Raw genomic sequence first — 23832 nt, forward strand, 5'->3', positions numbered from 1 at the left:
AAAAAAAAAAAAAAAAAAAAAAAGAAGTTACCATTTACTCAAAAACTAATTCAGTGATAAAAATTTCCTATCCATTTACTCTAATTCCCACTAGTCTGCAAGATAAATAGAAGTAGCGTCATGTTACAGATAAGAAAGCAATGAGTTTAATGGTTTACGTAACTTCCGTAAGGTTACACAATATTGCTAAATGTGAATCAACTACATCTAAGTCAAAGTACATAGTTTTCCTATTACATCAAAATGCCTTCTCCTCTTCTCCCACTTACCTCTTTAGTCATGGCATATATATGATGTCTTTTAAGCCTCAATACAAAGTTTATGGAAGCATTTTCTGATTAACTTTCCATCATTTCAGCATTCAGTTATGTGCAGAATACTACTATACAGGCCAGGAGTGGCAGCTCACGCCTGTAATCCCAGCACTTTCGGAGGCCGAGGTGGGCAAATCACTTGAGGTCAGGAGTTGGAGACCAGCCTGGCCAACACGGTGAAACCCCATCTCTACTAAAAATACAAAAATTAGGCGGGCATGTGGTGGCACGTCCCTTTAATCCCAGCTACAAGAGAGGCTAAGGCAGGAGAATCGCATGAACTCGGGAGGTGGAGGTTGCAGTGAGCCGAGATCGCGACACTGCACTCCAGCCTGGGTGACAAGAGCAAGACTCTGTCAAAAAAATAAAAATAAAAATAAAAATAAATTTCTATAAAATCACTAGCATATTTTATTGTTGCTCTCAAGATAAACTGATCTTAACATAAGTTCCTTGGTATTAGGGAATGTCTCTTATAGTCTTTTGGCTTAATATAGTGGTTGAATTTGGTAGCCTGAATATAGTAGTTGCTCAATAACAAAATTATAAAAGAACTACCTCTCTCATCAATGTAACAGTATTTGTAAACCAGCTATAAAAAGATTAAATGATTCTGTGAAACACTATTGAAGGGCTTTACATTCTCTAGAATGTGAAAATTACCATGGATTTGGATCCTAATTATAAAAATCTTCAGTTACGTCAAATACCTGAGAAATGAGCAGACAGACATAAATATCTTAAAAGCTACAAATACTAAAAAAAGACCTCTCTAACAGAGATATAAACTTTAACAGAGTACTTGCAAATACTCATTTCAGAAATGAAAAGCTATCCTCATATTATGTCCTAAAGACCTAATAAGATATTTAAAATCTCCAGAAAAGGCTTAGATTTTACTCATCAATAATAATTTTGTTACTATGGGCTCCTGATATGCATAACAACAACTACAGCTTTCAGTAAAATCATATACCGTTAGTATATTACCGCTTTGGATTTATCTCAAAAACAGGGAATTCAGTTCAAGGATGGGCCTTGAGGCATCTTATCCAAAATGCAAATTGCTTTTTGTTTCTACAGTTATTTACATACCTCGGTTTACTAAACAGATGGTTTCTGGAGGTATGGTGTTCCTTTGACTATACCTAGAAGGTTAGGATATGATTCCGGTTTACTTCTTTGCCTTTAAAAACTGCAAAATAAAGGCTGTCATTCCCTGTGTTGCTACAATACATGAGAACGCTAGGTCAACCAAAATTGTGAATATAGTGATTTTGAAAGCTCAGGTTTATATTTAACGACGATTCCCTACAGTATTTGCATTTGGTTCTGCAATGCAACTGGGAAGACTACCAACCTATGACAAATTTTATTTTAACTTTTTTCTGGGTCTGACAAGCAATATAAATCTGTAGGAGAGGCAGAGAATTAGTAAGAGCTTGTGGTCAGGAACTCCATTTTCTTGCTCCTTCCAAAGCCAAAACTAAAACAAGAAACTATCCTTTTCTGTGATAGGTTTATATTTTATTTTCTCCTACACTGTTAAGTGTCACCTTTTGGGGGTTCCAACTTTATGCATGGAAATCTGATGTGGTCTTCTGTTCTACTAGAGTCCTAGGCTCTGTCTTTTGTCTCTTGCAGCTGGATATGTTCCAATTACCAAACTCTCAGCCACCAGGGATCAAGCAGATGTCAAGCAGCTCTAACGCTCTTTATCTCTGTTGAACTGAACTTTCTGAAGTTTCTGGTTTCCTATTTAGTTACTTCAAAGTTCAATCATCCTGTAAGAAATGTTGTCCATGCATTTTTAGGTTTTAGATAACAAGGTGTTTGTTTGCTCTGCACACCTAATCTACCACATTGCTGGAAATAAAGAGCTCTAATTTATTTCAATGCTACCTGAATTTTAAGTCTCCTTTCCCTCTTTCAAGCTCCAAACTTTCACATTCTCAGACTATTTTTTCTTATCTTCTCAATCATTTGACACTTTCTGATCGAACTCTTTTTGACCTCTTTGTGACATCTAATGTTGACTAATCTGTTCCACTCTGAAGTCTTATTCAGGCTTCTGTGACATATACGGTTTGATGTTTCGTATTTAAGTCTCCTTCGCTAAACATCTTTTCTTCCACTTCCCTCTGAAATGCTCAAGTTTCTTAGGTCTCCGTCCCCGTCACCTCACTCAACACGTTCTCCCTGGGTGATCTCTTTCACTGCCAAATTCAAGTTCATATATATACTGTTAGATATCTACCACAGATGTCTCTCTCTCAGTATAAACCACTGCTTCTAACAGCCTATTCAGTATCTCTACCAAAATAGGCTAAAGACAGTCCACATTTAAAATATCCAAATCTGAAGCCATTATCTACTCTGCCTGCATGCACCTGTCACATTCCATTCTTCATATTGTAACGTTGTAGCATTTTTTAAACATATACATATGATAGACTATATTATTACTTACAAATATTTGCTATCCAGCCCCTACTGCCAAAAGGATTTTACTTTCTAGTCCCATTGACACAAGACTTAACCACATGACTTGCTTTGGCACTGAAACTGAGAAGTAACATTTAATGTAGAAATTTTAATAGTCAGTTAGTGCTTTACTATTGCCCTTTCCCCTCTACCAGAAGACAAGCAACATTCCAGGTACAGGTTCTCTGTTGGCCGGGGTCCTAGAGGAAAGGCAACATGGAGTGGACTCTTGATGGTCACACAGCATGAACAAAAAATAAGCCTTTGTTGTTTTAAGCCACTGAGATTTGGGGGTCATTTTTTTTTAACACTGTAACACCTATCCTATTCTTACTGATAGAGCATATCAAATAATTTATCGTCCTTGTTAGAAATTGTTCAGTAGTTCCCAATTGCATATACAATGAAGTTCCAACTCCTTTGAATGAAAAAAAATACCATATATGATATAGTCCCCATTATTACTTTTACAATCTCCTTTTCCAACCACCATCATCACTACTTATGTACATTAGTCATATCCAACAGTGGGTTATTCTTCAAAAACACTACGCTATTTCACGGTTTTCTAACTTTCTTCAAAAGTGCTGTTGTTACTGTGCTAAATACATTATTACCCTTTACATTGTCCCACTTGCCTACTTAAGTAAATTCAATATATAGTAGTGTGTGTGTGACTTATTCAGTGATATTTTCTTTAGTCATTTCAAGTGGTTAGTGCTTGAATTTCTCTGTGTCATAGCATTTTGTACACTGTTCTGTTACAGAATTTAATACATTGTTTTTCATTGAATATGTCTGAATTATTGAAGGCAGTAACTTAATCTTATTCATGTTTGTATTCCCAGTGCTCACTATTCACAGCAACCCTCAACAGAAATCTAATTCAATGAACAGAATAGTCTTATTGCAAAAGAAACATTGTAAATTTAGATATTCTTTCTTTTGTTTACAAAAGTAAAACATTTTGGTGATTTTCAACACTGATATGTCCCTTATCAAAATCTCATTCACTTGTTCAGGGGCTGATGAACTTTTTTTGTAAAAGGTCAGAGAGTAAATATTTTAGGCTTTTGAGGACATATATAATGCCTGCCTCATATTTTTCTTCATCTTTTCCCCATAAGCCTTTAAAAACCTAAAAATAATTCTTAGCTTGAGGGCTACACAAAAACAGGCCTTGGACTGCATTTGGCCCATAGCTGTGTTTCCTTACCCTGGTCTAGGTAAACATAAGAGAAATTAAGTCACTTCTTGTTAGACTGTAAAAGTCTCTTCATGGCAGTATAAAAACAAAGCACCAAGAGAGACACAACTGTCACTGCTGCCAAGCGGACAACTGGACTAACAAAGAACTTCTAAAGATAATAATCAACTAAATTAAATAAATACCATACTGATACAATTTGAAAGGCCTTCTACTTCTTCAAAGACCTAGAGATAGAAAGGGAGGAGATAATGTCACTTCCTTGTTTAAGTTTCCACAACTTCCAACTGTGTTTAAGACTCTACATCACTAGTTCTCTACTACGTTTCCAGCCTCATATTAAAAAACCATCTTTGGCTGGGCGCGGTGGCTCATGCCTGTAATCCCAGCACTTTGGGAGGCCGAGGCAGATAGATCACCTGAGGTCAGGAGTTCGAGAGCAGTCTGGCCAACATGGCGAATTTTAGTCTCTACTAAAAATACAAAAAAATTAGCTGGGCATGGTGGTGGGCACCTGTAATCCCAGCTGCTCAGGAGGCTCAGGCAAGAGAATCACTTGAACTCAGGAGTCAGTGGTTGCAGTGAGCCGAGATTACACCACTGTACTCCAGCCTGGGCAACAGAGGGGGACTCATCTCCAAACCAAATAACCAACCTTCTTTAGTCTGACCACACTGGCTTTTTGATTTATTTTCCTGAACACTCTAAATTCTCTTTAATATATTTCTATCTGGAATTAATCTATCACTCTCCATCTCTCCCAGTAAAATTAATAAATTTTAAAAAATCATTCCCTACTCTTTCACCATCAGGAAAAGGCAGAAGACAGGTATAAATCATCCCTTTTTTTTTTTTTTTTGGTAAACACATAAACTATCCATAAAAAGAAAATTGGAAGCATACCCTAAATTGCTGTACAAATTATACAAATATGTTATATATATTAACGGGTTGTAAATATATAAATATTAGCAATTAAGAAGTTTAAAAATAACTATTAATAGAGGCTCTCAATTATTTTGCATATCCCTAGAAATTTGTGAATGCTACTTTGAAAATCACTAGTTTACTAAACAATTTTTTTTTTTTTCCCCACGCAGAGTCTCACTCTGTCACCCAGGCTGGAGTGCAGTGGAGTGAGCTCCGCTCACTGCAACCTCTGCCTCCCAGGTTCAAGAGATTCTCCTGCCTCAGCCTCCCAAGTAGCTGGGATTACAGGCACACGCCACCATGCCTGGCTAATTTTTGTATTTTTAGTACAGATGGGGTTTCACCATGTTGAACAGGGTGGTCTCGAACTCCTGATTTCAGGTGATCCACCTACCTCAGCCTCTCAAAGGGATGGGATTACAGGCATGAGCCACTGCGCCCAGCCTTAAGCAATTTTATATACATCTAAATCTTTATTAAATAGCTGTAATCCACATTCCCCTATTATTCCCAACACATACTTTTAATTTACTTTAATTCAACTTTGTAAAGGGGAAGATGACTACATTGTTTCAGTGTACATTACTGATTCTCACATATGAAGTCTACTGTTTCAACTCCTTTGAACGAAAAAAAAATACCATATATGATTCAGTTCCCATTATTTTTTCTACAATATTATAACTCCTTATTCACAAATAACAAATGGGAAACTATCTTGAAAATCTGGTAAAACAAACAGCACTAGCCTGTTGAAGAAGTACTCTCAGATGAAGACCTTTTCCGGGTAGGGCTACAATTTGTGCTCTCTGATGGCCGCTGGGAGGGTTTATCAGAGGTTGGCTGGGAGCCTGGAGAAAAAGAAAGATAGAAATCATAGGAAAATCCAAATCTAAAAATAATGCGAAACCATCTTTTGTTAGAACTTGTTATAGTTTAGTTGCTGCCACTGTCATTCCCTGTAATAATATGACTTGTAACCTGACATTAGCAGGAAAATAAGCAGAGGACAAACCACACTATATGTTGTTGTCAGAAGTTCACAGGTCCTATATACATAATTTCTCCTGTTACATTAACAGAGGAAAAATTAATTTTAATGGAAGAATAAACAATATATGATTTAGCTTTCATGTGTTACTAGCACAAAACATTATTTAAAATATTAATAAAAATTACTAACAATATTTTAACCAAATCTGTTCTGGATTATTAAAATTCATCATATAAACTGACAAAATTTACAATGTAATTTATCACACAGTTGATGTGAGGGCCCATCGCGGTTGCTCACGCCTGTAATCCCAGTACTTTGGGAGGCTGAGGCGCGCGGATCACAAGGTCAAGAGTTTGACACCAGCCTGGCCAACATGGTGAAACCCTGCCTCTACTAAGAATACAAAAACCAGCCGAGCATGGCGGCACATGCCTGTAATCTCAGCTACTCAGGGAGGCTGAGACAGGAGAATCGCTTCGACCTGGGAGGCAGAGGTTGCAGTGAGCTGAGATCGCCCCATTAGCCTGGGCAACAGAGCAAGACTCTGTCTAAAAAAAAAAAGTTGATGTGAGAAAAGCAGGTCCAACCTGAGCACTTCATTTAAGAGAATCAGAGGTCCTCTTAAATGTAAAGGATCAAGCCAGGCGTGGTGGCTCATGCCTGTAATCCCAGCACTTTGGAAGGCCAAGGTGGGTGGATCACCTGAGGTCAGGAGTTTAAGAACAGCCTAGCCAACATGATGAAACTCTGTCTCTACAAAAATACAAAAATTAGCCAGGCATGATTGCAGGTGCCTGTAATCCCAGCTACTTGGGAGGCTGAGGTGGGAAAATTGCTTGAACCCAGGAGGTGGAGGTTGCAGTGAGCCGAGATCGCCCTATTGCACTCTAGCCTGGGCGACACAGCAAGACTCCATTTCAAAAAAAAAAAAAAAGAAAAAAGAAAGTAAAAGGCTCAAACCTTAAACCCACACATCCTATCTAATTCACAGAAATTATTTTCAGATTCTATGTTTTTCCTCCTTTTGCAAATTCTAGAACACTGATAATTTATCCATGAAATAGTCTCTTTTAAAGCTATACACTTAAGGATCCTTGGCTATATACATAAAAGCTTATGAAGACAAAGAAACTCAATTTCCTTTCAAAAACTTTCATACTTTTAGCAAAACCCCAAATCTATACAGCATAATACATCACCTGCTCAAAAGAAAAGTATGTTCTTGTTGTAAGATTACTTTCCTGAATAAAATATACTTGATTCTTATATTGGATTCCTTATAATCTAAAATGCCAGCTATTAAGAGTTGATAATGAATGTCTACCTGTTTGTCAAAAAACTAGTAATCTGAAATGCTTATTTATGGGAAAAAATTATAAATAAAAAAACTTACATGTAACTGGAGCCACAAGAAGTACAAGAAATCAAAAAGCTGAAGATTTTCAAGATCTGCCTCTAAACGAAAGTTAACTCCTAAAAGAAGATTTGATTAATTCTCTGAAGGACAACTTAGGGTCAGAAGAACTGAACAAAGCTAAGTTGCTGTTTCCTTTTCTCTAAGAGAAATAGAACATGAGCCTTGTTTTAATTAAGTAGCATCTTAAATCACATTGCTGTAAATAGTCTTTTAGCAGGATATGGGAAACACTGCTCAGGTGAGATGTAAGACTATATGCTGTCATTCAAGAGTAACAGGTTACTTTTTTTTTTAGAAAATTGATGTGATAGTACATTCTACTTCTGAAACACAATGATGACTGATGTAGACCTATTCAAGAAGATTGTTTATTGCTGAATCTTAACAACAGATATGAGACAGATTTTTAAATCCGACAGTATAATAAATCACCCTCGAGTGTGGTTGAGAGATTTCCACTAAATAACTGAATATCACAATGAAACATCTAAGAAATAAAAAGCCCAGGCATCAGTGAAGACATAACTTTAAGTATTAATACTGAAAACTTCATATACGGACAGATACGTATTTCCTACCCAACACACAGTCAAGACAGAAGACAATAGTGGTCAAGAAGCCTAAGATAATAGTCAACTCTATCACCATTCCTGATCATGGATTAAGTACTAAGAAAAGAGGGGTTTGAAGGCACTTTTTTTCTTTTTGGGAGATGGACTCCCTCTGTCTACCAGGCTGGAGAGCAGTGGTACAATCTTGGCTCACTGAAACCTCTGCCTCCCGGGTTCAAGTGTTTCTCCTGCCTCAGCCTTCTGAGTAGCTGGGATCACGGGCATGGGCCACCATGCCCGGGTAATTTTTGTATTTTTAGTAGAGACGGGGTTCCATCATGTTGGCCAGGCTGGTGTCGAACTCCTTACCTCAAGTGATCCGCCCGCCTCAGCCTCCCAAAGTGCTGGGATTATAGGCATGAGCCCCTGCGCCCAGCCCTAAGAGCACTTTTATATAAAGTCTTTTCTCTCAGTCATAAACTAACATTTATTAAGTGAGTATAGTTTATATGCTTGGTACTATGCTAGATACTGTGAAGGTAGGGGGAAGAAGTCTACAAACGGTGTAATGGTCTCTGCCCTCAAGGAGCTTATTAATCATCGTGTATTTCATCATGAATTACATTTTAGGTGACACTTGTGCCATCCATTCTTGAGTTCCATCTTCAGTTCTTAGGCTATTTAGTAATGTTTCCTAAATTTCTTGGTCATCTTCAAGAAAGTCTTGATGAAGGCTTCAACTGTACCTTTGATCATCAGTATATCCTGAGAATCACCCTGCCTGGCCTCACCAACCTCAGGGTAAAAAGAGGGTACAGGCACATTCTTCAAAGCTCCTTCTTATGGTGGCATCTGGAGTTTCAGAGGAGGCAGTGGGAGATGGGATGGGGGTCAGATCCATGGAGATCATTATTGGCAGCATTGTACAGCAATTCCTGAGAAACTGAAACAATTGAGAGAGAGATGGCTTATTTAGCTCACTTAGCTTCCGAGCCATTTTTCATTTCCTGAAAGCAATGGAAGCCAGCAGCCTATTCTTAGGACTTAACGGAAGATTTGAGTAAAATTTAATTCAGGAAGGTTCTCATTTTTCATTTTTAAAAGTTTGAATTCCCTGTTCATACAGAGCAGAGCTATTCTTAACAATATTCCATATTTAAAAAGAATAAAGCTGTATTCTTGAGATACAGATCTCTAATGCTTGGTAATCATCAGCTCTAGCATCTCATTTCATTTAAAAGCAGTGTTCAGAGGCAGCAATAAGACGAGGATAACTGAAAAAACATTACTTGATGATATAAAGCAACCAAGTTTAAGACTGGAAAGTGATGCTATCACTTATGTACAAGAAATAGCAACCAGTTAAAGATGTTCAAAGTATGGTAAAACTGGCCTAACGGTAGGAATCATATGAAATCTGCAAACATTATCTGTAACGCTGCCAGGAATATACTGTTTTATAAATGCCAATTTGCAGTTGGGCTTCCAGGAAGAACCAGATAATGCCCAGAGAACTACTATGTCCACTTCAACAGAGACCAATATACATTTATGTGTCCAAACCTAAAATATAATGCAGAGCAGAGTTGAGTGTGATATGGTGTTCAGTACATGGACTATGGAGTAAAGCATCCTGGATTTGATTCCTGGCTCTGCTACAAATTAACCAAAGGGAATCTACAAAAGTAAATGTGCCTGGACTTTGGTTTAATAAAGCTAAGTTACAGCATTGCTGTCAGTCCCAAAATGAGACAATGTAATCAAAAAATAATTTTATAAAATTCAAAATGTTTTATAAATATTAGTGACTATTACCTATTAATTGACTCCTAGGTTTATCATGGAATTTTTAGACAGACAGGTGCAGGGGCTCATGCCTGTAATCCCAGCACACTGCTAGGCCGAGGTAGCCAGGTTGTTTGAGTTCAGGAGTTCAAGACTAGCCTGGGCAATATGGCGAAACTAGTCTCTACAAAAAAACATAAAAATTAGCTGGGCATGGTGGCGCATACCTGTAGTCCCAGTTACTTGAGAGGCTGAGGTGGGAAGACTGCTTGAGCCCAGGAGGTAGAGGCTTCAGCGAGCTGTGATCGCACCACTGTACTCCATCCTGGGCGACAGTGAGACCCTTGCCTCAATAATAATAATAATAATAATAGAAAGAAGAGCACTGAGTTATATCCAGGAGGGAGCTAGAACTAACCTATAACATCAAGCATTTACCTTAAACATAGAGTGAATCCAATTAAGAAGTACTACTCATATAGGTACCTCCAGGGCTGGTAGGTACTTGCAGGGTAGAAAAAAGTTACTCTGAGTAAATCTTCTAATTCACTGACTCTTCGCCATAACTTTTGCAGAGTATGCCCAAGAGATGAGTCAGAACCAGAAGATGTCTGGCTTTCTGCTCAGTTTTTTCCCAAGGGAGAAAGTAGTTTTCTGCTTCCCCTACTTAGCTCTTTCCCTTGCTGTCTCCATCATGTGACAAATGTTTGCTCATGTCTCAAGAGTGGCCATTTTAGATCTGCCTGGAAGGATGTGTGGAGGCTCCCCATTCCACAAAGGACAAGGTTTATATGAATTCTAATTCAAGAAAATCTGACACTTCCTCAAAGCATACACATAGAGAACACAATTGTAGATATCAAAGAGTTCTCATCATTTTTCATTTCAAAATACTATAAAGCAGAATAAGTACTTCAGAAGTGAATAAAGACTACAAATAGGAATTCCTCAGTTCACAATATTACTGGGTAGACCACCACTGTGTGTCTCATCATGCAGATGATGACAACTTCAGAAATATGTTTAGAAATTATACACACATAAATGCAGGAAGTAGAAATTACAGGTAAGCTGCAAAACAAAAACAAAAACAAGGACCTAAATAAAATTGGATTTCAGAATAAATATAAGTAGATTATTAAGGGAAATACTTTTTCTTCAGCTGGAAATAAAGGCCCTCATGTAAACAAGGCAGACTACTACTAAGGAGGAAGACAGAAAAAGAGAATACCATACATCGGAATAATACAGAGAAAATTAAGAATTAAAACCAAACTTGCAAATGTGAAGGAACATTGGAAGTAGTTTTAATTATAGACTCTCTGGATTTTATTTGGCCAGTATTTGATGAACTTTTGAAGATAAAGACAGGATTTACAGAAACACTTTTGTCAATTTAAACAAGAGGGGAAAGGTAGTACTTTTACAGCAAAACCGTAAGATGAAATCAGGGATACAAACTTGAAAGTTGAAAAAGGGAAAAAAAGAACGTAACTGTATCATAAAGAAATAAGATTATGAAAATCTTTATAATAAACACAAAATGAGCAGAAACCAAGAATCTGTTTTCAAATTGATTTGCCACAAAAAACCTTGATTGACATTTCCAGTGGAGGAACTAAAACAAATCAAAGATATATAAAAAATGCTACTTTTACAGATGCCTGAGTGTGAAGACAGAGTAAAACAGGCAAAGATAGCAGAATATATAAAATTCTCACTGATTAATAGTGTCTGCAGTGGTGGAAGCATCCCAAAGAAATCATGAGAATAAAGATTCAACTAACTACTCACTGAAGCCCTGAACATCCTAGCCTAGAAAAACAAGGAATTTCCCTAGTGTCAAACACAAATTAGCAAAAAAAATACAGTGAATTAAATCAATAGTTGGTTGGACAAAACATATGTTTCTTTAGCCTAAGTTCACTATTAAAGCTTTTATAACTTAATATAGTATGAATTTTAGTCACTCTGTTTGGAGACCAACACTAAAGACACAAGTAACTAAGAAATCATTTGTATGAGTGGAATGTTTGATGTTTGCAATGTTAGAAATATCTTTGGGTGAATTATGGAAAAATAGATTAAGTATGCTAGTTTGGAAGAATGCTACGCAGTAGTCAGTTCTAAGATATTATCAATTTAAAAATAATTTTTAAAGTTTCTAACATTGAAATTGTTCCTTCCCACCAAAATTAAAACATGTTATAAAAGTTTAGTTTTAAAAAAGATTCCTCCTCTTTCATTATTTGTAAGTCAAAGCTACTTGGGAATGTGTGTTAAACAATGACTGAACCAAAATTGGTTGTAATAAAAATGGCTATCATAGAAAGGAATATGAACATAAAACACCAAACTATTTGAAAACTTCTGATCAAGTTTTTTTGTTCCCAGATTCAAGTTCTGAATCCTTTGGTATGGTTCACAGTTGATAGCCGCCCTTGGAACCTTCTTGTGAACGAGCTGAATGCTAAGGTAAAAGCTGGGTCCACAATAAAAATAGCTGTTTTCAATTGTGGGAAGTACAGAAAGCAATACATTTTATCTGATGCACCAACTAAATGCACTACAAGAGAGTACGACTCAGAGCCTGTTCTGGCCCTTTTTAAGCTAAAAAGTCTGTGTTTTGGCCAGGTGTTGTGGTTCACGCCTGTAATCCCAGCACTTTGGGAGACCGAGGCAGGCAGATCACAAGGTCAGGAGATTGAGATCATCCTGGCTAACATGGTGAAACCCTGTCTCTACTAAAAATACAAAAAATTAGCCGGGCATGGTGGCGGGCACCTGTAGTCCCAGCTACTTGGGAAGTTGAGGCAGAATGGCATTAACCTGGGAGGCGGAGCTTGCAGTGAGCCAAGATAGCACCACTGCACTCCAGCCTGGGCGACAGCATGAGCCTCTGTCTCAAAAAAAAAACCACAAAATCTGTGTTTTTCTCTAGGCTATTTTTCATAATGCCCAAATGACATCATTCACTGAAATGGAATTACTCTGGGAATTCCCATAACTGCACTAACCACACCACAATCAATTTTCTGCTTTCATCTCTATATGCTCACACTTCATTTATAGGCATCTTATTTTCTATCGTGTTTTAAATCTTTTTAAAATTGATACATAATAGTTGTACATATTTATGGGATACATGTGACACTTTGTTACACGCATAGAATGTGTAAGAATCAAGTCAAGAGTATTTTGGGTATCCATCACCCTGCGTAACTATGATTTCTATGTGTCAGGAACATTTCAAGTCCTCTCTTCTAGCTATTTTTGAAATACACAATATAGTGCTGTCACTTATAGTCACCCCACCCTGCTACTGAACATTTGAACTCATTCCTTCTGTTGCATATGTGTGTCTTATCAACAGCACTAGAGAAATTGTTTGAAGTCAGTATATTCTCATCAAAGCCTATACCCTTCAGTTAAAGAGAACAAAACTAAGTATTCTTTGCTTCAATCTCTATGCTTGTACAGTGAATATAGTTTTTCCAAAAAAAAAAAAGGGTTTAATCCTTATTCTTGGAGGACAAAATATTCATCACTGAACGCACCAAAGAATGTATGTAATTTATATGTGGTAAATCATTTACAATAACGTCCCATTGTCTGCTTATGCTATGACTTCTAAGCTATAAATCCTAAATGAAAATACTCCATTCTACTGCTCTGCCAATTTCAGAATCCAGGTTTGTAAGTTCTATCATGTGTAGCCAGCCATGAGTCACATATGCTGAAAAACAGGGATGAAATAACTGACATTCCAGGTCAGAAACTCTTGCTCATGAGACCTATTTCATGTCTACCTAACATAGATACATAAATTAAATAGAATCACTATTAGGATTGGGAGAAACCAGGAAACCTGGCCTTACTTAAGTGTATAATTTTACTGTAATTTCACTTGCATCAAGCTGATTTTATAGCTGTTAGTCTGTACAGTACAGAATAGTATATAAGTTAGAAAAATAAGCTAACTACCACAGGCACATAATTTATAAAAGTGATTAGAACTGTTATTCATCTTAAGGCTTCATAAGATTTAATTTTACAGTGAATATACTTGTTTACTTTAAGAATGCTCAAAGTGATAAGTCAGTTTGATTCCCCATTTTTGAAACAAAGAGAGAAAGGTTAAATGCCTTGGTCCAAGCTACACATGCCAGTGTCCCTAATTCGGTTTCATTTATTTTTCCTGAAATTTATATCAACATGATTTATCAAATATGCCTGTTTTACCCCCAATCAACACTTATGATGAATCCACTCAATACAAATAGTAAATAACCTTTATTTCTTATTTCATCAATTATCAGTTTGAGATACGTTTTACTTAACAGTTTGTATTCTGCTTTATTAAAAAACCTCATCATTCTGGAATAAATTTAGATTTACAAAAGTTACAAAGATAGTACAGAGAATACTCACATGTCCTTTACCCAACATCCCCCAATGTTAACATCTTACATAACTATAGTACATTTGTCACAACCAAGAAATTAACATTGGAATAATACTATTAACAAAATTCCAGATTTTGTTTAGATTTCGCCAATTTTTTTCCACTCTTGTCCTTTTCTCACTGTCAATCTGGGATATCACATTGTATTTAGTTTTCATGTCTCCTTAGTCTTCTCTTCTCTCTGTAAAAGCTTCTGAGACTTTCCTTGTTTTTTCAGGTCCTTGATACTTTTTAGTACTGGTCAGGTATTTGTAGAATGCCCTTTATTATTATTATTATTATTTTTTTCTGGTTAGACTTAACACATTCTATCAGCGAGTACATGATATCACCATGCCTTATCATTGGTGAAGTTAACCTTGAACTTGGTTAAGGTGCTGTCTGCCATGCCTCTTCACTGTAAAGTTACTGCTTTTCCCTCTTCATACTTTGGTGTTCTTTAAAAGTCAGCAGTCCAGCACACATTCAAGAAGAGGGAAATTAAGTTCTACCTCCTGAAAGTGGCGATCTACATTTATTGTTTGGAATTTTTCTGTAAGGAAGATTTGCTTCTTTACTGCCAAGTATTTATTTAGTCAATCATTTATTTATATCAACATGGATTCACAGATATTGACTTTATTTTTTAGGTTATAATCCAATACTCTCATATTTATTTTGTTGCTCAAACTGTCCCAGCTCGGACCACTGGGAGACATTTCAGGATAATAATTTCCTGAAGGTGATCAACAATATTGTAATACCTATTATACAGTAGGTAGTTTTTGGAGCATTTTAACATGATACCAAATGTAAAATGAATCTATCTTCAATTTATATATGGAAAAAAATCAACTGAAGACTGAGAAGATCAATTAAAAATCATACGTAGTTATGCATTTCTTAAACCTTTATACTTCAAAAAGCAACCTGACATCACAGATTGAGAGAATGTAATTACATCTTCAATGGAATGCTACAGAATAACAGAATGTCATTGTAAGGAAAAAGCAAATAATAAACCAGTTAGAAGTGCTACACAAGAAAACACTGAGGAAAAACACAGCAAAATGTAAAAGTGTAAGAATTTTAATTGTCTGTATTTCCTAACTTCCATTCCTCAGCCTCCAGAAATCTAACATTTGCCACTATACAAATGGCTCTCAGACACAAGACAGACTAACTGCCAAAGCCAATCATCTACTTTCAGTACTTACCTAACCAGTCTCCCATAACACTTGATACTCTTTTTTAAAATTATTATTATTTTGTTTTTTTGAAACAGAGTTTCGCTCTTGTTGTCCAGGCTGGAGTGCAATGGTGTGATCTCGGCTCACCGCAACCTCCACCTCCCAGGTTCAAGCAATTCTCCTGCCTCAGTCTCCTGAATAGCTGGGATTATAGGCGTGCGCCACCACACCCGGCTAATATTTGTATTTTTAGTAGAGATGGAGTTTCTTCAAGTTGGTAAGGCTGGCCTTGAACTCTCAACCTCAGGTGATCTGTTTGCCTCAGCCTCCCAAAGTTCTGGGATTACAGGCGTGAGCCACCACGCCCAGACACTTGACACTCTTGACTATAAACTCACTTAAGAAACCCACTGAATTCACCATAAATATTGTTATTCCTTCTCACAGCCTTAATAATCACGTATCTAAAATTATCTTCAGGTTTGACCTCTCTTTTGAGAAATACACTGGATTCACCATAAATAAATATTGTCATTCCTTCTTATAGCCTTAATAATCACGTATCTATAATTATCTTCAGGTTTGACCTCTCCTTTGAGCTACAAATCCATCTGTCCTACAAAACAGGCTTGCAACTCAAATGTATTACCTATTTCCAACCTTATCCTTTTGCATACCTCATTTCACTTCATCATATCATCTCTACCTTGGCTCAGAGCCTCATAATAAGAGCCTCACAATATTTTGTGGGAGCTGTTTCCAAACTGATCTACCTGATCTCCTTTCACTAATCCATCTATCACATTGCTGTCAATGTAATCTCAACAAATTATTCCCCATGTTAAAACCCTTAACTTCTCATACCTTATAAAGTAAACTCTACACTCTTGGGAGTCTCATATAAACAAGGGCTTTATGATCTGCCTATCTTTCCAGTCCCACCTCTTGGGTACCATATCAAACCATTAATACTTAACTAAGCACAGTAATACATCCCCATGCCCTTGAAAAGCTGTTATCTATTGTAGGAAAACAGCTGTCACACCTTATTCTTCGCTGCTAAATTCAAAACTCCTTCCTCCTTCCCAAGCCCTTTTGAGTCCCTCACTTCTCTGCTCCCCAAAATGCCTTGTAAATATTTCAATATTAAGAATGGTCAGGCTGTGCGCAACGGCTCACACCTGTAATTCCAGCACTTTGGGAAGCCGAGGCGGGTGGATCACCTTAGGTCAGGAGTTCGAGATCAGCCTGGCCAACATGGTGAAACCCTGTCTCTACTAAAAATACAAAAATTAGCCAGGCGTGGTGGCACACGCCTGTAATCCCAGCTACTCAGGAGGCCGAGGCAGGAGAATTGCTTGAGCCTGGGAGGCGGAAGTTGCAGTGAGCCAAGATTGTGCCACTGCACTCCAGCCTGGCCGACAGAGTGAGACTGTCTTAAAAAACAAACAAAAACAAAAACAAAAACAAAAAACTGTCAATAACTATTTATATACATGTCTAAACTATAAATTGACTTTAAGGCAGAAATTATCTTTATTTTATTTTTATTATTATTATTTTTTTGAGACAGAGACTCACTCTGTTGCCCAGGCTGGCCGGAGCGCAATGGTATGATCTCGGCTCATTAAAACCTCCACCTCCCAGGTTCAAGTGATTCTTGTGCCTCAGTCTCCCGAGTAGCTGGGACTACAGGCACGTGCCACCATACCTGGCTAATTTTTGTATTTTTAGTAGAGGCAGGGTTTTACCATGTTGGCCAGGCTGATCTCGAACTCCTGACCTCAAGGGGCCCACCCACCTCAGCCTCCCAAAGTGCTAGAATTACAGCATGTTCCTTCTCTGGGCACACAATAACTGTTTGCTAAAAGAACAGCTACCCTCATAAGGGAATAGTTAAGAACAAAAATCAAATACATAAAATGCTCCTAAACAAAACCAGTTCTGACTTCCAAAGGGATCAAAACAAAAGATATCTGAGCCTGAATTAATTTTTTTTTTTTTGAGATGGAGTCCTGCTCTGTCGCCCAGGCTGGAGTGCAGTGGTGCGATCTCGGCTCACTGAAAGCTCTGCTTCCCGGGTTCACGCCATTCTCCTGCCTCAGCCTCCCGAGTAGCTGGGACTACAGGTGCCCGCCACCATGCCCGGCTAATTTTTTGTATTTTTAGTAGAGACGGGGTTTCACCGTGTTAGCCAGGATGGCCTCGATCTCCTGACCCCATGATCCGCCCGCCTCGGCCTCCCAAAGTGCTAGGATTACAGGCGTGAGCCACCGCGCCCGGCCAATATTTTTATTTAGTATTTTGCTTAACTAAAAATTTTTCCTCAACTGGTTTTTGTTAAGACAGCTAAACCTATTTTCACATCTACCTGAAAAAGTATATTAAGTTTCTATGAGAAAATCAAGTCACATCTCCATGTACTTATCAAGAGTAACCGCAAAGAAAATGGAGAGATTCCAAGACAGAGAGCAATTAACAAAAGAATTTAGACTTATGATAAAATAAAGAACATAGCTGATCTTTGTCCCTGGTTCCTGGCACAGAGCTTCAAAAACCCTTGTAATTATCCAAGTGATAGGAATGTCTTTGTTATGCCAGTGAGATGACCTACTGTGAAGCCTGAGGTAACTTCAAAACGGGGGCTGGTGACCAAAAGACCAAACCACATAATTAAAGATCTGAAACTTTGGGTCACCCCAACCTCAAGGGAGTGGAGAACCGAAGACTGAGTTAAAAAACATGGCCAATGATCTAACCAATCAGGCCTACCTAACGGAGCCCCAATAAAAACTCTGGACACTGGGGTTCAGTGGAGCTCCCAGGTTGGTGAGCGCAGTGATGTGCTGGGAGGGTAATGTGCCCAGATTCCACAAGCGGAAGGGCATGGAGGTCTGCAGACCCTTCTTGTACCAAACACTGCTCTATGTATCTCTTCAACTAGTTGTTCTTGATCTGTATCCTTTGTAACAAAACTGTAATCACATTATAGTGCTTTCACAAGTTCTGTGAGTCCTTTTAACAAGTTACCAAAATTGAGGGGGTTGCAGGAAGTTGCAAGTTTTCAGCAGGCCAGGCAGAAGTATGGATATTTTGGGAACACCACAATTTGTGACTGGCATCTGCAGTCTCATGATGAACTTTGCTCTTAACTTGAGGTCTTCACTAGCTTCAGGTAATTTGTATTCAGAATGGAACTAAATTGTACAACATCCAACTGGTGATAGAGAACTAGTGTCAGAGCAGTGACTTCAGAGAGTTCTTAGTGGTTTCTGCATGTTATTTTATAAACAAGAAGAAAAGCCAGGTGTAGTGGCTCACGCCTGTAATCCCAGTACTTTGAGAGGCTGAGACAGGTGGTTCTCTTGAGGTCAGGAGTTTGAGACTAGCCTGGCCAATATAGTGAAACCCCAAGTCTACAAAAAAATTCAAAAACTAGCCAAGTGTGGTGGTGCACTTCTGCAATCCCAGCTACTTGGAGGCTGAGGCCAGAACAGCTTGAACCCAGAAGGCAGGTTTTGCAGTGAGCCTAGATTACGCCACTGAACACAGAGAGACTCCATCTCAAAATAAATAATTAAATAAAGAAGGAAATTTTTAAAAAGACAAATTCTTACTTAACACAGATGCTTTTGCATATATTAGACTTCCCTGCTATCTTTCTCATTCCCCAAGAACCCTTAAACCAGGTTCACATCCATCATTTTCACCCCAACTCCTGTAACTGTCCTCTTGGGTAATTTCAATGTTCATGTAGATGATACATTCAACATCCTAACCTGTCATCTCATACCACCTTCACCTCAATTTACTTATCCTTTATAATCTCCTTCTCATGACTCTGAAATTAGGGATCTCAAATCCAAATGTTCCTTCTTTAAATAGCTGAAGAGGGCCAGATACAACACACAACAGAAAACAGTGAGGACTGTGGTGAACAAAAGAACACAAGCAGCAATGAAAAAGGGCCTGCCAATACTGAGCCCCCAGCCATCACTATTATCCAGAAAATGTAGACTAATTGTTGCCAGATGTTCTGATTTTTCTGAGAAGAATTCCACATTTTTATGTAAAATTTCTAGATGTTTTAATATGAGCAATTTTTAAAAAAGTGTAGAGATCATCACAAAGAATCACATGTGGGCCAAAAGCTGACAGTTTTTTAATCACTACCTTAAATACTGCAGTTCCTCGGAGCTATTCAAGGCTGTGTGTTTTTCACTCCCTATTCTCTCCCAAGGAAAATATCATTACTCTCATGATTATACATATAAAAATTCATAAAGGTATACAGTATGTTTTGTTATTGTATGTGTTTCTGCATAGTTAAATAGCTCTTGTATCATTGATAAATACAAGAATGATACCACAATATGGAAGTTGAATTGGTTAATACATCACTTTTAAAGCACATAAATATATTGCAGGACAAAACTAGCAGCTGAATGAAGAGTACACTAACACAAACTAAATGAAGAAAGCCAAAAGCAATGTAGTTCTGTTCAAAATGTATATTCATCCACATTCTTCCTCTTGGTTCCTACTGGCAACAGACTTTTCTGCAAGTGTTTTTATTGTGTGGCTTCTCTCAATGTTTGTACAAAAGAAACAAACAGGTGCAATACACTAGAACCAGCCATCTCTGGCATTGCTACATTTATTTACCAATGACATCCTTCTGTGCCTACAGTTCAGCAGCTTCAACCCTTCTTTATATCCCCTTCTATCAAGCTACCTTCATCTTTTCCTGGAACATTAATGCCTATATCTATTGTAGTATTTCTTTTTTTTTTTTTTTTTTGAGACAGAGTATCACTCTGCCAGCCCAGGCTGGAGTGAAGTGGCACTATCACAGCTTACTGTAGCCTTGAACTCCCGGGCTCAAGCGATCATCTTGCCACAGCCTTCTGAGTAGCTAGGACTACAGGTGCATGCCATCATGCCCAGCTAATATTAAAAAAAAAAAAAATTTCTGTAGAGATGGGAGGCTCCCTATGTTGCCCAGGCTGGTCTTGAACTCCTGGGCTCAAGTGATACTTCAACCTCAGCCTCTCAAAGTGTTGAGATTACAGGCATTAGCCACCATTCCCAGCCTCTTTATTTATTTAAAGACATTTAGTCTTAACTATACACACACACACACACACACACACACACACATATATATAGAGATATATATATATTTTTTGAGATGGAGTCTCACACTGTCATCCAGGCTGGAGTGCAATGGCATAATTTTGGCTCATTGCAACCTCTACCTTCCGGGTTCAAGTGATTCTCCTGCTTCAGCTTCCCAAGTAGCTGAGACTACAGGCGCATACCAGCACTGCTGGCTAATTTTTTAATTTTAGTAGAGATAGGTTTCACCATGTTGGCCAGGCTGGTCTTGAACTCCTGACCTCAAGTGATCTGCCTGCCTCGGTCTCCCAAAGGGCTGCGATTACAGGCATGAGCCACCATGCCTGCTTTAGTATGTCTTTTTAGCTGCTCTTTTAGAAAATTATTATTTTTCTTGGTGCTCTGGTTATAAGGTTGTGCAGGTTTTTGAGAGTCTGTTCCTAACTTTTATTTCATCCAGAAGCCGTTTTTAGTGAATGATATTGCCAAACACAATTTTTCTTTTTTCTTTTTCTTTTTGAGTTGGAGTCTCGCTCTGTTGCCCAGGCTGGAGTACAGTGGCGCCATCTCGGCTCACTGCAACCACCACCTCCCAGGTTCACGCCATTCTCCTGCCTCAGCCTCCTGAGTAGCTGGGACTACAGGTGCCCACCACCACAACCAGCTAACTTTTTTGTATCTTTAGTAGAGACGGGGTTTCGCCATGTTTGCCAGGATGGGCTCGATCTCCTGACCTTGTGATCCACCTGCCTCGGTCTCCCAAAGTGTTGGGATTACAGGTGTGAGCCACTGCACCTGGTTGCCAAACACAATTTTTCAAATACTCACAGGAAATGCTCTTATCTCCAGGCCAAGTTTCTCTACTAAGCCAGAGAACTAGATATCCAATGACCTTCTCAAATTCTCCACTTCAATGTTCAGACACCTCAAACTACATGTATTAAAAAGGGGCTGAGAGTGGTGGCTCAGGCCTATAATCCCAGCACTTTGGGAGGCCAAGATAGGAGGGTCCCTTTGAGCCCAGGAGTTCCTGATCAGCCTGGGCGACATGGCAAAACCCCATCTCTACAAAAAATACAAAGAAATTAGCCTGGCATTGGTGGCTTGCACCTGTAGTCCCAGCTACTCAGGAGGCTGAGGCTGGAAAATGGCTTGGGCCCAGGAAGCAGAGGTTGCAGTAAGCTGAGATCATGCTGGGTGACAGTGACAGCCTGTCTCAAAAAGAAATGAAAAGAAAAAAAAAACTTATCTCCTCTAAATCTGCTCCTCCTATAGTTTTCTCTCTCTTAGTGTATGTTACCTCCAGTCTCCCATATGTTCAGACATAAGCCTGCTACTAACCTAATCTAAGCACCATCATGTTATCTAGACTATTGCAACTGCCTATTAACCAGTTTCCTTCAAATTACTTTTATCCTTTCCATCCAGAGTTCATGCAGGAGGCAAAATGATCATTTAAAAATGCAAACCTAAAATCAATACTCCTTCGTCTTTTTTTTTTTTGAGACGGGGTCTCGCTCAGTCGCCCAGGCTGGAGTGCAGTGGCGCGATTTCGTCTTTTGCTCTTAATATAAAATCCAAAATTCTTAACAAATTGTTTGGCCTCTTCTTTTGCCACATTTCTCACTACTCTCTCTGTATTTCCTCTCTCACCACGATGAAGCTTTGTTCAGTTTATCCAATATTGAAACTCCTTCCCAAATGAGAATCTTAAAATGTGTTCTTCACTGTGGCTTTTTTTTTTTTTTTTTTTTGAGACAGAGTCTCACTCTGTTGCAGTGGCGTGATCTGGGCTCACTGCAACCTCCGCCTCCCGGGTTCAAGCAATTCTCCTGCCTCAGCCTCCCAAATAGCTGGGACTATAGGCACGTGCCACCACGCCCGGCTGATTTTTGTATTTTTAGTAAAGATGGGGTTTCACCAGTTGGCCAGCTGGCCTCAAACTCCTGACCTCAAGTGATCTGGCCACCTCAGCCTCCCAAAGTTCTGAGATTACAGGTGTGAGCCAGTGCACCTGGACTTCGCTGCAGCTTCTCATCCTTTAAGTCTCAACTTTTTATCCTCAGTCATAACTAGTAACTATCTAATTAGACCCCCCTTTGCCAGCCCTTTAATCTGTATCATAACACTCTATGGTATTAACTTTATAGCATTTTTCTCAAATATGCCATTATTTATTTGCTTATCACTCTACAGTTTGTCTTCCTTCACTAAGCTGAAAATTATGAGGTCAGATATCAGGCGTTTACTATTTTATATGCCAGTGACTAGAATAGCCCTGTATGTTTTAGGAATTCAATAAATGAATAAGTAAATGAATGAATAATGAACGAGTGAGTCTGTTTACCCAGTTAAATGCTGCACATCTGCCAGGTCTCAGTTTAGGATCACTTTCTCAGGAAAGACTTCTCTGGGTTAGGTTCCCCATTTTATGCTGTACTCTCTCCCTTTTACAGTCCTTACCACAATTTTAACAACATGTAACGTGACTTTTTGTTTATTATCTACCTCCTCTACTATAATCTCCATGACTCAATGAACCTGTGTGCCTCATTCTCTATTATATAACAGGCCCACAAAGTAGAATGCCTGGTAAATACCTGATATTTAATAACTATTACTGATTAAATAAACTATCTGTTGAATGGACCTAAGCATAAGACTTTTTCTCTCTTTACATTGTTAAAAGCTGGCCAGGTGTGGCCTGTAATTCCAACACTTTGGGAGGCTGAGATGGGTGGCTCATGAGGTCAGGAGTTCAAGACCATCCTAGCTAACATGGTGAAATCCTGTCTCTACTAGAAATACAAAAAATTAGGCGGGTGTGGTGGCATGCACTTGTAGTTCCAGCTACTCGGGAGGCTGAGGCAGGAGAATCTCTTGAACCTGGAAGGCGGAGGTTGCAGTGAGCCAAGGTTGCACCATTGCACTCCGGCCTGGGCAACAGAGCGAGACTCTGTCTCAAAATAAATAAAAAAATAAATAAACATTGTTAAAAGCTAAGGAACACTCAGATTCTCCACTTCTAATTTTTCAAAAGTTCATGAATAATGAAAATCAGGCACAAAAAATCTTTGTATTTGAGGGGTTTATCTTTTCCCTAACGCACAAGTTTTTTTATTTTTTATTTTTTTAAGACGGAGTCTCGCTCTGTCACCCAGGCTGAAGTGCAGTGGTGTTACCTCGGCTCACTCCAAGCTCCACCTCCCGGGTTCACGCCATTCTCCTGCCTCAGCCTCTCGAGTAGCTGGGACTATAGGCACCCGCCACCACTCTTGGCTAATTTTTTTTGTACTTTAAGTAGGGATGGGTTTCATCATGTTAACCAGGATGGTCTTGATCTCCTGACCTCATGATCCACCCGCCTTGGCCTCCCAAAGCACTGGGATTATAGG

General features: G+C 38.6%; 1 protein-coding gene across 2 annotated transcripts in view; it reads right to left on the minus strand.

Annotated features, from left to right (window-relative positions):
• ASH1L (ash1 (absent, small, or homeotic)-like (Drosophila)) overlaps positions 1 to 23832 on the minus strand; it is a 245447-nt gene that overhangs the window by 154804 nt on the left and 66811 nt on the right. For both annotated transcript variants that reach the window (XM_011987546.1, XM_011987545.1), the window contains exon 3: positions 5685 to 5786. In XM_011987546.1, the coding sequence (XP_011842936.1) occupies positions 5685 to 5786 (102 nt within the window). The remainder of the gene's footprint in view (positions 1 to 5684; positions 5787 to 23832) is intronic.

The sequence above is a fragment of the Mandrillus leucophaeus genome, unplaced genomic scaffold (assembly GCF_000951045.1).
Source record: "Mandrillus leucophaeus isolate KB7577 unplaced genomic scaffold, Mleu.le_1.0 Scaffold310, whole genome shotgun sequence".
NCBI classification, from domain to species: domain Eukaryota; kingdom Metazoa; phylum Chordata; class Mammalia; order Primates; family Cercopithecidae; genus Mandrillus; species Mandrillus leucophaeus.